Source organism: Agelaius tricolor, unplaced genomic scaffold (assembly GCF_023055355.1).
Source record: "Agelaius tricolor isolate 1412-34295 unplaced genomic scaffold, bAgeTri1.0.p SCAF_11, whole genome shotgun sequence".
Lineage (NCBI taxonomy): Eukaryota > Metazoa > Chordata > Aves > Passeriformes > Icteridae > Agelaius > Agelaius tricolor.
This window is the reverse complement of record NW_027269271.1, coordinates 13245303-13262212: the sequence shown is the minus strand read 5'-3', so window position 1 is coordinate 13262212 and position 16910 is coordinate 13245303. Positions and strand designations below refer to the sequence as shown.

Genomic DNA, 16910 nt, shown 5'->3' with positions numbered 1-16910 from the left:
CAGAGAATCCCCTAGATGGGCACAGGGTGGCAAGTAGGGCATGGAGGGCCAGGAACAGCCACTGTGGAGCTATTGTGGCAGAGAAAACCTGGGAATATTTTGAACTTCTTTGCAACTATTTCTTAGAAAGTGAAAGACTATGGGAAAAGCTCAAATGTCTCAAACTCAGCTTATTTTGCAGGGGAAAAATCCCCATAGCCTCAATTTCTTTGCAGTTTTTTTTACTTTATTATGCTTGTATAATACCCTCAAATATACCATTAAAACTTTACAGCCCTTTTCCAACAGCACTTGGGGTGTGGTCTCAAAAGAAGCATGTATATGAGCTGCAAGACAGGAAGAAAATTAAAGTACCCTTATGGGACTGAGGCAGAGACACTACAGGGTGTATGAGCTCAGATTTTGATGTGTCCACCACTACCCATGCAATTCTTGAGTCTCCAAGTTTCACTGCAATTGCTTTATGGAATTGTCTTGTACTGGGATGATAGCACTGTACAACCTCTCAACGCTCGAAACTGAAAGCAAGTTGTGTTGTGGCATGGTCCCTTTCACAGCAGCAACTGTGCATATCCTGGCTAATGCTCATGGTCAGGGACTGCATCCCTTGTGCTGGAGAATCCCAAGGGCAGCTCACCCAGTCAGACACTTTACACTGGGCCCTTTATCTGCGGATGAGCTGGGGATGGTATTTGGAGAGCTAGAGTCTCACAACAGACTGTGTTAAGATTTCACCTAAATACATCTCAATAAATGCTCGATTCTGCACTAAAAATTATATTCCCAGTGTGTGCTGAATTATGAGCCAGTACTCAAAATAGTGGTCAAAATCAGAGGCGTGCCCCCCCAAACTGCCATTTAGGAACTGGGCAACTAAAGGCACAGTCTGGATGGAGAGAAACTGGTTTTTTAAATGAAGACAGAGAGGCAGACTTTCAAGCTTTTCAGACTGCATGTTGATCAGTGAAATGTTGTTATAAATACCTTTGCGAACTATTCATACTACGTAGATAAAAATAACTCAGCAATAAACAACAGAGAAATAAATTAGGTCTTGTGGAAAAATGTAAACACTGTTTTTCCTCCATCTGCTTTATCCTGGTAAATAAGTCCAAAATCCAGCAGCAGGCACAAGAGCCCACCCACAGACCAGGAACTGAAGGTCAAAACCAAGCTATGACAGAGTTGATAAGAAAATGGATGCAGTCTATCAAATGAAAGATGATGACTTTGTTGTGAAGAAAGAGAGGGAGCTCTGAAGTGTGAGGCATTTATTAGCCCTGTTCTGCACCAACCAAAACAGCCCTGAGGCCGTGCTCCTTTGGGTGCTCCTTAGGAAACAGTGATTACAAAAAGGCACACTCATGCTACAGTCACCAAAGGATTTTGGGTTGCTTCTGTTTTAATTGGTAACTTTAGAAGCTTCAAAATATCATTTTTCCTAAAGGAAATGGTACCTGAGCTGTTTACAGTTTGGTGATACATTTTTAGTAAAAGAGAAAATATAGATATGCTTGTGCTTATAGAGCTTTCTGTGTTTACAATAGGTCTTCTGGTTGTCAATTTACAAATGGAAAATTTTGAAATGACATTTCAAAATGTCAGAAGCGCTCAGCATTTAAAAGAAGGCTCAGTAAAGGCAAGGAAAAATTGCTGGAGAGACTAGATTAGACTTCTGGTTTGCAGTTGGAAAACATGCCTTTTGGCATATATTTAGTATTATTATTAGTTGCAGTAGTAGTAGTAATAAATATTCAGAAAATATTAAGTAATGATTAGCATTTAGGATAAAATGCCCTATGCTGTAATGATGGTTAATATAAATAAATACAATTATAGTTCATAGGTTCTAGACTTAAACTACTTTAAACCCCACTGCAAGACCTTGTCCTGGCTGATCTAAAAAAACCCCTGTATTTCAGTGATATGTGTCTGCATTTCTCATGAATCCAGACATAATGTATAAAACAAGGTATTTTATGGCTTTTATATAAATAAATCATCAACTGGAAAAATACAACATAGTAATAGAAAGGAATGTATTAATTATTCCAAGCAGTCAAACCAGAAAGACACAAAATGATTAAAGAAAGAACAGATACATAATGTGACATATCCTGACCAATATATGGGTTATATACTGACTTACTTACACTGGATAGTTCCAAGTGTGGAAATCAAAAACACAGCCGTGGCATAAAATATAAAAGGAGCTATTTCATTAAAACTTGTCTGCTGAGTTGAATGAAGGGCAAACAAGGTCTTACCTGTCTGAGGATTAGACCCACCTTCTTAATAATAGCTAGGGAAGGTGTTCTTAAACATCCACCATCACAGCACACAAGTTCAATCAGCCTGAATGAGATCCCAAGAAATCAATAAAATTCTTGCCAGGCCACTTCAAACTATTACAGAGCCCCAGTGTGGAGTAACAGATTACAGGCTGGCTGTAATTTTTCCCTGGAACAACCCAAACGCAGTTCTTGGGCCTTAATGAGTTTTGTTCAGCATGAATAGGTCAGCTGAGTGCAGAAATCTTTTTTCTCAACTTCTCCATGTAGAAATGGTGTGCCACCAGCCCCATTCAGGTACGGGGGACAGTTGTCCTGTGCCAACGTGTGACTCGTGAACAATGGAACAGAAAGACATTTTTAGTCCATTTGTCCATAAAAAACTCAGGAAGTACAGCTTTGACTGTTGACACCCATTGACTAAGACACCCATGTGGTTGAATCAAAACTGCACAAGATGACAGAAAAACCTTCAAGGGCTTTCCATAGCAATAAAAATAAAGTAAATAGGAAAGGTGACAATCATGTTCCTTAAGTCTGATCTTATTCTTTAAATAAAAAGACATTTCAATTGTGTACTGTTAGATACTTAGAGCTCCAGTGACTTACAGTAAGTCACTGTCTGAACACTTTATAAGGATCCAGTTGCTTCCATAGGTAGCCCCTATTGTACAGCTGTAATGTTGGAAAGGGTCCGGGTCCAGCTTGTGCAGACAGGAGAAGTCTGCAAGTCCAGCACATAGTCCTGGCAACCCAGAATTTCTCCCAGCAGTACTTCCATTAGACTCTCTGCATTGAAGCTTTACAAGTCCTCTCCACCTTTAATCTCAGCAGCACAGCAGGAAACCACCATCATGTCTACAAAAACACTTTTCTTCCAATCAGGATAATTTTTCTCCTACTTTTCCTGAACACTTTTTCCCACCCCTCCTAATTTAACTCATCAGTCTCAGTTGAGTTTTCACTCTACATCAGAAAATCCCCCTTTCTTCACTGATTGAAAACGTCAAATATTTATACATCACTGAGTTCTCCACCTCTTATGTTTACAGGACACTTTAGGACTTTTAGCTTCTTTAGCCTCTCCCCATAAATAACTCCTCTATACTTCTCATATGTATGTGCATGCCACCACACTTGAGGCTATTCTTATGGGCCAAATCTGTTCCTAAGAAAATTAAAAGATGTTCTTGCTAACCTCCTCTCAAAACTAGCATAAAAATAAAAGGGTTCTTGGAAAACAGGCTGAAAATTAATTCTAAGTCTGCTGTCTATGACCAATACCACCTACTTAATTTTGCACTTTTCTTGCATGGACATTGTGGGCCACAGAGTACCTTGCTATCCAAATAAACAGATTTCTTAGATGAGAATATTAAAGGGACAATGATTCTCTCAGAACGTAAAGTCCAAGTCTTTTCTTGCACATCAATATGTGTGGCTGTGACTAGTACCATAAACAACATGGGGACACATAAATAAAAGCAGGTTTTACTAATAATAGCTGCCTACAGATACAGAAGGGGCCTTTCTGATTGCACAGATATTTCTAAGCCATCTGGATGTCTGTAGGATACAGCAACTCCTTGAGACTATACCCCATGTAATACCAAGATTTTACCAGGGCTTAATGAACTAAAGATGGTTAGAAGTGCTGCTTAGGAATACACAATGTTGTTAATAAATGTCTTCTCTCACTAGGGGTAGATTCTAGAGGAAGACTTTCGTATCATCAGGTTCTCAGACTAGTAATTATAGCTTACATTTTGAAAGCCACAACCTTGCTTTCATGAATGCAATTTGCATCGAAATCTGCACTTACGAAATCAGGGAGAAGAATTTTGCACACATAAATTAATTGCCAACCCATTTTCTAGTGCTTGAACTGCAGACAATTAGCTATCAATCATTACTGACCTGGGCTTTACTCAGTGGGGACACAAAGAGTAAGGCTCTGCAACCAATACCAATCCCACAAATACTGCAGCATCCTAAACATCCCCAAAATCTGTCTTCACCTGACAAAGAAAATACTCTTCAGCAGGAAAATCTGGTACAGAACTGAAGGTTGGAGAAAGAGGGAGGAGAGGGAGAGGAAAAGAGACCAATTGGCTCTCAATTAATATGAAAAAGCTGATCTCTGCCATTGAGGAAAATTCTTGCACCAGCAAGTGCTGACTGATTGTGATGAGGAATGCTTTATCACCCAGATCCAGACACTCTTTCATATGGTGATTATTATTCCTGTCATGACCCTCTGGTCATCAAGCCACAGTGTCTTTTGTCACGAAACAACTATCCAATAAGGAATAATCTAGGAATAAGCCTGTAGCATAATATCTTCTGCCTGCTTATACACACAGCAGGAGGAAGAAAATCTTCTTCCTGTGAGTTATTACCTGCTCTAATCCACTTTGGAAAATAGCAGTATTTCCTTAATTTTGTGAAGCATGCAAACATATATTTCACAAACTACAGCTACATGAATAGCTCAGACCAGAGCTGAAAGCAAATCTTAAAAGCATTCTCAAGTAATAAAAAACAGTCCAGCATCACCATCAAATCCACAGCAGCACAGAAACTATCAAATATCCACATTAAACTTTATAAGAACACTCAAAGACTGAATTGCATGCCAACTTGCCTCCATGTTTAATTTCATGTTGTCTTCTACAAGGTTGATGTCTGGCCTAATTCCTGATGCCATTCTTGGAGCAACACCTTTGACAAACAGAGACAGCACATGTACAAAACCCCAACAAATACCACATACTACCTAAAACATTAGACCTTTTATATTAACATTGCCATCACCCATATTAATATTATCCAACTAAAATCCGCTTTAGAACTTATTTAACCTCTTCCAAACACTATTTCTCTGGTTTTTCCTATTTGGTTCCTTGAGAAAGGGGCTACTCCTCTGCAGTCAGACAGTGTACACCACTCTGAAAGCATCCAGGGAAGAAGGGCTGGGAACCCTGCTCTGGGAGCAGAATGAGGAACCATTTCTGGCCACACAAGCCAGTTCTTTTTATGTCTTTTCTGTCTCTAGTGCCTATGTAGATCACCTAACACAGGGCCTGTTTTGAATGGTTTTATCCAGCCAGCAAGCTAACCCTAAGTAACAAATACAACAATACATATACAACTGTACAGAATAAAAAATTAATGGTGTTAGAGAAGGATGATGCACAGAGACATTATGTGTGACACTGGGGAGGAAGTGGGGGTAAGTGTGCATGGTTAATATGAAAAGATGTCAAAAAAAATGAAGCATAATAATAGTGCAATTTATCCTTGCTAAACGTACTGCACTGTGCTATAATTAAATATGAAAACCTAAATTTATCTCTATGTTCGGCTGTCATTAACTTAACAGGGAGTGCACATGTTCTAATCTAATGGCTGATTTTTTTCTCCATGTGCAGCATATTAAAATGTATATTAGCCTCAAGGTGCATAAACACAAAATAATAGACCAAAGGTTTTGGCCTGTGGAGAAAAAAAATCCATGCTCAAAGGCCATCAAGTAGCTGGTGATGCAGGGGAGACACTCACTTAGCCTCATTAAGCCGAAGCTCTCTTTTGCTTGTCTTTTGTTCTGCATGACAGCAGCCTCTTTGTTGTATAATAATTCATTCCAAGTTCGTTCCAAGCTACCGAAACTGGTGAACTGTGGCCATTTTAATGAGCAGTATTGGTGGTATGCATAATCTGGAAGCCACGTGGACCAGGCAATCACAGAGCACTGCAGCCAGCAAAATGAGATACTGTCGAAATCACAAATTTGTCAAGTTGTTTTTGGACAGGGTATTATAATAAGCACTAAAATATGCATCTTATTACTCTGCATCTGCCAGTCAAAGATCACTGTAATGAATGCATGCTGCAGGGTATGACCAGGCCGTTTCCCTAAGTAAAACAAACTGCAGAGTACAAAAAAAGAATTATGTATTTTTGGCAGTGCCTGGAATTTTTTTTTTTAATCCTTTTGCATCAGGAGTTGGATTTTCCTGGCTTGATGTCCACTGCCAGCAGTGAATGCACTAAAACTGCTACAGCCAAGGAGTTAGCGTGAAATACACGGTTTTCTTAATAGCCACATTTACTGCCTGTGCATCTGAAACTTTAAACTCCATGCTCAAAGCAAATTTAGCATACAGTACATATAAACCCCCCAGAGATTAAAGTATTTAAAATACACTTTAATAATCCTAGCTCCTTTTGTTTCATACATTTCTACTGCAAATGGCTTCACCGTTAGGGAAGATACATTTTACGTAACCTGCTCTCTCTGTGAGAAACAGCACTGTAGGTAATCACAACATAAACTTCCATAATAGAACAATTAGGAAAAAAAAAGATTTTGAAGTGGTCCGTTTTTTTCTACAAATTTGTCAGACTCATAATTGAGCTCAGCTTGAATGGCTGGGAGGTTCACCAATGGCAGCAAAGCTGGTAAATATGACTTGTGTAGTGGGGTGCAGAGTCTGCTCTGCTGGCTCTCCCCGCAGAGAACCACCAGACTCTCACCTGAAGCAATGCCTGTGGAGGCCTTTCATCATCAGATGAGGAGCTGAAAGGCTAAGCGGGGAGCAGAAGGAAAGGACTTATTTCCTCATCTTCCTGCAGATAATGGTGCAGACATATTTTGGCAGAACGTTATTTTTGGGCGACCCAACAAGCATTTGCAGCAAGAGTCCCTGAGTGTGCTGACGCGAGTTCCCATAATGTCCTAAAGTAAGAGGTTTCTTGATCAATACTGGCTTAGACTTAAAAGGCTTTGTCTGGCTGAAAGCCATATTTCGGGTCCCAGTTTTAGCTAATGGGAAAGAGGATCAAACAGCTCTCTTGGGTTTGTGAGGCCAGGTTTGGTAGCAGGGGGAGCTACTGGAAAGGCTTTTGTGAGAAGCTGTTAGAAGGTTCCCCGTGTCCGATAGAGCCAAGGCCAGCCAGTGATGGACTCGTGGCTGGCCATAAGTGAGCCAGTCAGGAATTACAGTAATGCCTCTGTGATAACACATTTAAGAAGGAAAGAAAAATTATTGCACAGAGGTAATTGCACTTGGAGAAGAGAGGAGGGAGAACATGTGAGAGGAACAACTGCCAACAAATTTATTTTCCTAAAGAACAAGGAGCACTTCCAAAAATGAAGGGTGAACACCTCTGCTCAGTGATGGTAGTCAGAGGTCTTGAAGAATCTGAAGGCAGACAAAACTCTATGATGCAGCAGTGGTTCTTGCATGGCTGAGTTCCCAAGGTTTTTTCTCTGCCATACAAAAGACTACTTAGATTTGACTGCAGTACAGTTAGAATTTAGCAGGTTTATATTGTTTGGAAGACTCGGATTTTAGTACCCACAGATAACTTTTAGGAAATGAACATTTTAGTCCAAACGGGAAGTCTGTTCCAATGGGAAGTCCATTCAGAGAAGAAAATCAGAAGGTTGCTAAATTTAAGGTGATGAAATGTCATTGAAGTCATACACTGTGCATATACAGCATCATTCTCTTTCATCTGCCTGGTGAATAAAGCCATAAATGTCCATAATGTCTTTTTAACAGATACAATTTAAACATTTTTAGTATAGCACAACCTAAACAGTTGAGAACTACCCACTGAGTTCCTTTGGGGCATTGTAGATTTCTGGAATAAAGATGCTTAAATTATTAGTTTTTGTTATTTTTAATTTTTTTATCATTTACACATGATTAAACAAATATCACTTGTTCGTAACTCCTGGTGCTGAAAGCAAAGTATGAAACATCCATATATATTCTTTTGCTATAAACCCACACCTACCAGCTGAATGCATGGCAAGATTTTTGTTTAGCTACCTGGCATGTATAGCAGCCACTGCATTAAGTATGATTTTTACAGCTGACATTAGTGGGAGTTTTTACAGAGACACACTGTACCACTTCTGTGATCACCAGCTGACACAGTGCATTTCTGGGACACAATCACCTCAGCTCTCTGGATTAAGATCAGTGAGCAACTAATAAAAGAGTCCTGTAACAAACAGACAAGGTGAGACAGTGAGACACACAGGGGATCAAATTGCACCTCTGGGGAATACTACACCATGTTCAGATATCTAGTGAGAACAGAGTTATCTTTATTGCTCCTGGTCATTTATGTTCCTGAGAAACTCATGAACATTATTTTAAAACATAATTCTATTAATTTTGTATTGTAAGGAGACCAGCTGTGCCCTCCCTCTGGTTTATGCAGTCACCCTAATAACTTTGGGTTGTAAGAGTGTGCACTACATCTTAACTGTCTTCCTGACTGCATCAGGCACTTTATCTCAGTCCTAAATTCATTCTGAGGTAAGTGTGCTTTTACACAAGTTCTTCCTTGAAGGAGTCAGTGAGAAGCACTCTGGTGTCATCCTTACTTTGCCCTTCTCTCATCTCAGCATCAAGATTTGCACACTGAGATTAAACCTGAGACAGGCTGACATATTTTATTCCACGCAAAGGCCACTAAGAGTTGATATTAATGACAGTCACCTGTGCCAAGGTTTCAAGTATCAAGTCCTCCCACAGAAAAAAAACCAACCCAAACCCAACTCAATAAACCATCTGAAAAGCAATGAGGAAGGAAGCCCAGAACTCTGGCTTTGGCCACCTTTGTGAGTCTGACACAGCATCTGTGCTAGGACTCTCTTCAGAGCTGTTACAGATAGGTTACAACCACAGGAAAGAATGAGTAAAATTGGTGGAGCTATGGAAACCTGTGTCACCCAGTGACTGGAAACCAATGAGGCTGGCATTCCTAAGTGGGAATCTTAGTCCTGTTATAGGCAGTGTAGTACCACAGGTCACATCCTAGACCATGGCTCCAGCAGCAATTGCTGTGTTAGCAAAAGGGAAAAAGCTACTGAAAAGACTATCAGAAAATAAATACTGCTGGCTCAAAGATGATAAATTTAGGGTCTACATACAAAAATAAATAAATTCTGCAACAATAAAAAACAGAAAAAGAGCACTCAAGTTTCCAAAATATTTTCCAGTGCTATGGTGCTTCTGATATTTCAAGGGTTATAAATTATCAGAAGTATTAGCTTCATTAATGCAGAAGGATGAACAGATACTAATCAACATGAATCTCTTTTTCAGCCAAAGCATTTTATGTTTGCTATTTAACTGCTTGTTATATTACACTATCTAGCACAGTACTTTCAATAGTCTCTCTGTTTAGGAAGGAAATTATTGTGATAAATATAACACCTGACAGTGATAACTGTTCAGTTTGTCATTTATGTGGTGACTGCATGGCAAGACAACTTCAGTTTGAGGTTAGGAGTACCATTTAGAAGAAGGTATTTATCTTTTAGTTTATTTATCTTTTAGTTTACTCTGGTCATCAAATACTACAATATTTCTTGACAAAACTCCAGTGTGTCACTCTCCTTTGGCAACACTCTGCAGTCAGGATCTGTTTGATGCTGAAACCAGGATGGACGATGAATTATAAAAAGAATAGTCCACCATTACATAAAAATACAGACATTTACATTCAATATTGCACTGTGAATCTAAACAGATACCATTATGAACATACTTATCTGGGAACAGAATGGCTCCTAAATCTGTAATTTATTTAAACTGATAGAGGCTCAATGAATTTGTATACAATCAGAAAGCAAATGGTTCTTGATGCTGGTGAAAATAATTCTCCCTCACTTCCTTATTACTAAAATGTCAAATGTCTGACCTTCCTATGCCTGTGATTCTATTTGAAAATAACAGTGATCTTGTAATGCAAAGGAGGATGATTCCTGTATATTTTAAAATCTACTGCATCAAACCCACAACATATCAAAATCAGCAGATTAACTTTTTTGTTGTTGTTGTTTTTGAATGCAAGTGTTCATCTGTATTTTCTGCTTAGCTTCTTAAGAGGTCCTACTGAAGAAACTGCATTTCCTCTCATGGTATATACCAACACACACTGGGGCAGCTCCTTATGTTTATAAGGCAGGATTTTGATTGTCACATTTTACTTCATATATAACATATACATTCCCATACATTATTTTATCAATGAGAAAATATCAATAGGTTCTTTTTTCTGTTCCAAACAGAGAGTAAGGACATGCTTTTTAGTGAATTCATTTTAGAAAGAGACTCACAAACGTGTTAATGACTTGCTGCCAAGCAAGTTAGATATTTGTGTTTGAATTGAGATGAAACTACAGTACTTAACTAAATTTACTAGGCACAAGTACATGAAATCCAATATTGATAATAATTTATGAAAGTAACAATACTGATTCCTACAATACTGCAAACTTAGTTTATGATAACATAATTAGTTACACTAATAACACTGCTTAGGCACAGTCTTGCTAATTAGGATATTATAAATATTAATGATATCAAGTCTTTGTATTTGATTGCCCCTAGTAGGATCATTTATCACGGTATTTCCAGTTACCAGAGTTATATTATTTTTCTTCCTTTTCCCTTGAATGTTCATTCCTGGACAAACAGCCATCCTGAGCTTATGCCTAAAATGTATCAATAGCTTATCAACAATGCAGCCTGCTTAACTTTAAATGCTATTATTTAGTAGGAATGTTACAATGCTATAGTTAAGTGCTAATACAAATACACAATAAATTATATTCTGTATTCTTTTAAATGTCTAACAGAGCCAGCCACACAAGACTACATAGGGCTTTGTTTTTATTCTTTTTCATGTGACCTGTTTCAAGTTAAGATTCCTTTGAATTATTAAATGCTTCCTTAAAGCATATTTTCATGCAACCTTTTTTAAAGTTAATTATCAATGTAGTGACAGGCAAAAAAAGACTAAAAATTACAATTTTTTTTTCCTCATTCAAAAGGACAGGAGAAACATCTTTGACAATGGTTGTCTCTTTAGTAAAATACAAAGGTAAAACAAAGACAGAACACTGAGTGCAGTTTGAAAGAAGAATTACAACAAATCTGTAACATGATTTGGAAATTCTGTGTAGGTTTCCACAGGTGTTAAAGGAAAGAAGTTTAGCTATAACCCTTTGAGCCTGGTTTAACTGCTTAACATAAGTAGATGAAAATGAAACTGCTTATATCTTGGTTTATTTTTAAGCAGTGTATTATCCAGAGCTTTAGGAAAAGGATTGTCTTTCCTCCTTGAAGGTAATGTTATAATTTTCAGAGCTCCACAGAGAACAACAACAATATAGGAGTCTCTAATCTCCTGCTAAATCCAATTCCAGTCATCAGCAATGATAAGCAGAGATTTGGAGGTGTTTGACACTCCAAATCCTATTCTTTTGTAATTCTTTACTTTTTACAACATTTTCAACAGTCGTACATCAGATTTTTGGAAGGATAATCAATAGGCATGATGTATAACTGAAATCAGTCTTCAAAGTGATCCCCTCTAGTAACCAGAAACAAAAGCTTGGCCTCCCTGCTGTGCAGGTATTTTGCTTAGAGCAGGAGGCAGCCGGGCATCAGCAGGAAGCCAGTTACACCTCCCTGCCTCTCAGTATGGATCAGCAGGTGCCCTGGTGGAGGGGTGAGCAGGGCTGGGGCAGCTGCAACCCATTGCATCTGTCAAAAATCTCCAAAAATGCTTTTGTATCAGGGAACTACTAGAGCAGAGAGGAAAGACAGTCCATAGGTTAGGATTTCATGCTGACCGTCATTTACATTCCCATTTCAACACAGACTTTCTAGGTTTGAATGATCTTGTAGAATTTATTAAATTGTCTGGTGTCACCAATCCTCACTTAGAACTTCCCTGTCTTGCAGAGGGTTTGGGTCATGAAAGACCATGAGATGCTCATGGTCTTGAAAGACCATGAGATGCTCAGGTATGGTGACTGAAGGACCACTCCTACCTGATCTCATGTTGCAGCTAAGAGCTGTTCCTGTCTCAGCTGCTCAGAGCCAGAGCAAGAGGGTTTTTGCATGTCTCCTGAACGATGCACCCTGGCTAAAACACCCAGGAGCTTCTGGCACAATATTAGGATCAATCTGAAGTGAGCTGAGTTTCATTAAAACAAACAGTTCCAGAACTTTTTCTAATGCATTTTTAATTTTACATCCTATATCTTTTAAAGACATGATGTTATGAATCACGTGAAGAGATCATATTTATAGTAAAAACGTTAGCCTGTATCAAGTAATTTCAAGTTTGTCTTCTTAAGCTGCCTACATATTTGTTAATATTCAGAAGGAAAATGACTTGGTGACTAATTGTGACAGCAGCAGTGATTAATCAAGGTAAGTAGCAGAAACTGCATACAATGATTATGGATTTACATTCAAAACAAAGACATAGTGTTACTATACAGGAATGGCAATAAAACAACATACCTTTCCCATCAGATCAGCAATTCTAGGTACTGGTTTTCCTTTCTGATGGCGCATGGTTGCAGGACTCTGTCCATCCCAGTCTTCAAGTTCCTCAATGCTTTTCAGGTAAAGAAGAGCTTGCAGTCCGGTGCAGTAGTCATCAATGACAGTGAAATCTTGATTTTGGATCGCACTGCACACCTACGAAATGCAAGTCAGTTATCAGCTCCATCCTGACAGAGAAGCATATGGAATTAGCAAGCCTTTTGGATTTACTGATTATCAGGTGACCCTTCCTGCAACCCCACTGGGCAAGAACTACAAGGATTCAGGATTATTGTCTGATTAATCCTATGTCATGATGTCACCACTGCAGTTCAGGAAAGAAAGGGCTCAATAACACCAGTTATGCCCAGATTCCCCAGCAGCAGCCCTTGGACAAGACCTGAGGGCTGTTCAGAGATAAACCTACAAGCCCAGCCCCAGATGTGCCTGCTGGGAAGCTGCTGCTGAGCATGCCAGCACACTGACAAACCACCACCTGTGCTCAGAGCTTTGCCTGCAGACACTCAGTGGTACCCCCCAGCCTGCACAGGCATAACCAGCTAGGTCCCAGCCTGGCAAATCACAGAGCCACAGACTTGCTGAGGCTGGAAAGCATCTCTTGAGATCCTGTTATTCAACCTCCAGCTCAGAGAAGGGCCAACTAGAGGAGGTTACCCAACACTGTATCCAGTCAGGATTTGAATATCTCCAACTACACCTCTCTGGGGAACCTGGTTCAGCGTTCAATCTCCCTTGCAGCTTTTTCTTATATTTAAATGGAATTTCCTGTGTTTCAGTTTGTGCCCATTGTTTCTTGCCATTCCACTGGATAGCCCTGAGATGAATCTGGATCCAATGGAAGTGTCTCAGCAAACAGCCCTCATTAAACTGACCTGTTAGTATGGGGTGAGCATTGCCAGGCCCAGAACAGAACAATCCCCTTCTGCCACTCAGTGCAACTGGGAGGCCACTTTATTTTAGATACTTTAGAAACAGAAATAGCAATGTAGCTTTATAAACATATAAAGTAGTGATCCCTGACCTGCTTAACATGTACACACAAAACTACAGACAGCAGAAAAGAGTCTGACCATTTACATGGGTTCCTCTGGAGCATGTTGGGGATATCAGCTCAGGCTTAAACCCACAGAGATCCCCAACCACACTAACAACTGAATAAAAAAAATCCCTGACTGTTGTCTGAATACTTCTCATTAGCTAAACTCTAATCAGCCATCAGTGACAAGGTGCAGGGTTGATTGAGTGCCATTAATTATCAGTCCCTGGAAATGCTCTGAAATTCCACATGTGTCAGTGTTTTCAGCCTCTGATTCAGCTTTTATTGTAAAAGCTGAAAGGAATGCTCCTGATAATACCTTGACTCCATGCACACACAGTGAACACAACAATGAAATAGCCACCTACTTTAGAACATGAATTGGTGCACACAGACACGCACAAACATATCCACACTTCTTCAATGTGGAAACACCCTTCAGATCATAATTGACATCAACATTTAAAAAGCATTGGAAATACGCTATTGTTTTCCCCATTTCAGAAATGACAAGACATCTTGCAGTCCTGAAGACAGGTACACATCATATTGGGAAATACCTCATACTACTGCTGAACGAGAGAAAAAAAAGCTATAAAATAAGCACAATAACATTTTCTATGCAGTGCATTTACATTACAAAAAAAATCTGTTTCTCTGGAGAAACAGTGTGGGCATTAATTAGGCCTGTTATACCTTCCACAGGATTCAAGACTGTATTTTTTTTTAATGGCAATTATAGAGACCATCATAATTACTTCCTATGCAGGTTATTTAACTGCAAAACTCCACTGATGTTTTCTGTACAGCAAGGAATTCTCTGGGTTTTTTTAGTGCATGGGTAACACTTTTATTATCTACTCTTAAAAATACTAAAACTGTAAAAAAAAAAGCAGTTAAAAGCCATGTCATGTCACTTGAAACAAGTTCAGACACTTTTGTCAAAATCCTGAAATATTTTGACAGGATGTATACACATGAGATACACCCGAGGATACCTGTAATAATCTTATAAATAAAGAGGCTTTTACTGTTTTCCAGCTTGTGGTACAGTGTTATGAACTGCAATAATATAAAAATGTGTGGAAGATAATAACACACTAAGAGCTAACTATTTGTCTTCTCTGTGACTCTATATGCAATGCACTATATGCACTTCTCTGGAAAGCCAAGAAAGTTCCAGAATTCAAGGCAAAATGCAACTTTTTTAAATGCAACTTTTAAGAAAAATGTAAATGTCTGCACTAAAGAAAAAAATGCTATATGACATGGAAAGGCTTAGAACAAAGAAGTGGTCTCAAAAAATCTTCCTCTTCTGTAGAAACCTTATGATTGTGGTGCCCAATGGTGTGGATAATTAGCAAAAGACATGCCTTCCACTAATTTCACTGGGATAAAAGCAAGTGCTTATGTTTATGGGCCTTTCCTAGAACAAGAGAGCTTCAAAGATTAACACATACAAAATCAACTGCAATAATTTTGCCATGTATTTGGCAAATTCCAAAATTCTGAGCTTATGTTGCACAAATCAGATGGTGAGATTTGTATTTTAGGTTTACAATATCTACCATCAGTCAATGTAGAAACCTTTAGTGCATTTTAAAAGGTGGTGAACAAAGTCAGGATAAAAGGTCGCCATGACCCATCAGCCATGACAATTCCTACACCACGGAGAGAGGTTTTTAGCATCATACCTGGCTGCCTCTGAATCACCAGTTTAAATGACACTGTGTCCTCTTTTCAGCACAAGAGAAGTGGCAATAGACCAGGTGAGACTCAAACTCAGGCATCCGGAAAAATCACAGAAGAACTGAACCGGCCCCTCCACACCTCATTAACGCCCTGCTCTGCTCCAGCTGCTTCACTGGGAGCAGGCACTGCCCTCCCTTGCACAGCTCAGTGCTGCCGAGTCCCCTCTGCTGCACTCCAGATCTTGCTGTATCCAAAATGGTGGCTACCACCTCTCATTTAATGTCTTATCAAACCACCTGAGGAGGAGATAAAGGTGAGAAGTGCTGTGTAAGGGGTTGCTGTCCCTGCCTCGCACACCAATGGAGCAGCAGCAGGAACTGCAGCCAGCCCTGCCCCTCTCCTCAGCCTCAGGCTGGTATCCACCAAGCACAGCGCTTCCCTTTAGACCCTGAAGCAAAAACCTGAAGAGCAGTAAGACTTTCCAAGGGAGAGCACAGCCCTGCTGTGTTGTGCCAGAGCACAGAGACATTGGTCTGCCTCCCGTGGCCGAGAGAAGCCGCTCGTGGAGGAGTGCACGGAGCAGAGCGCGCAGGATGCGCGGTGCAGCAGCCTCGGCTCCGGCAAGCAGCAGGGCTGGGATGGCACCTGCTTAATGTCCCTTAATCCTAAATAATCCAAGTGGATCTGTTTAATGGGTAAATTAATATTCAGCTGTTCACTGACCCAGCCTTTCACCTGAAACATTTAGGTAGAAAGTATCTTCTGTGGAAGATGAGAGACTGGCCCTGTGGAACATCCAATGGCACAGAGTAAAGCCCAGGTCACAACAAAGCTGTCAGCTCTACTGCTGTCAAGTGCTGTCCTGCTGTCTTGCTTTTGTTGGTCTCTAGAAGCTGGACTAGAAGAGAAAGGTGCTACATCTTTCCTGTTTAGGAAGGTAACATAGTATTCATATTGCACTAATACACAAGGAAATAAGTTTGCACAAGCTTGGTTTTACTGCATTGCCTGGCTCTGTCCCAGTAGTAGAACTATACAATTTAATTTTTAACATGGGATCTCCTTCCTGTTCTCCCAGACCCAGACTCCAATGTTTGCCCCTTATATCACAAAAGAGGCACCTAGGCCAAAATGCAGTGTATGGTCAATGACATTGTGCTCTCAGTATTCTGAAATCTAAAACTGCTCAGCATAAGTTGCTGTAAGCAACTGTAAGTTACAATTCTAATCTATACAGACATGTCTGAGATACTAAAAGACACAATACCTGCTTTGCTGCTGGTAAACAGCCAAATTATCTCATTGGGGAATGGGGATGTGAAATGAATCACAGGTTAAGGCTCTAAGTAAAACTATTCTGCAAAATGCAATGATGGGAGGGGCACACAGAGGTCCCTGCTGATGTTTTTCATAAGAAATACCCAGTCTGCTCTATTATTAAATAAATATAAAAAGTGAATTTACTTTGTCATAGGATCTAGACACATTACAAGTCTTACTTGA

At 39.6% G+C, this 16910-nt stretch overlaps 1 protein-coding gene across 4 annotated transcripts in view; it reads right to left on the bottom strand.

The window, feature by feature from the left end:
• DPYD (dihydropyrimidine dehydrogenase) overlaps positions 1 to 16910 on the bottom strand; it is a 331540-nt gene that overhangs the window by 29562 nt on the left and 285068 nt on the right. For 3 of the 4 annotated variants that reach the window (XR_011680584.1, XM_071436195.1, XM_071436196.1), the window contains exon 20: positions 12635 to 12814. Coding sequence is in view for 3 of the 4 variants with exons in the window: in XM_071436195.1 (XP_071292296.1) it covers positions 12635 to 12814 (180 nt within the window). In the remaining variant the exon portion in view is untranslated. Of the gene's footprint in view, positions 1 to 4935; positions 5013 to 12634; positions 12815 to 16910 lie in introns of all 4 variants that reach the window. The other variant, XM_071436197.1, reaches the window with a different exon arrangement.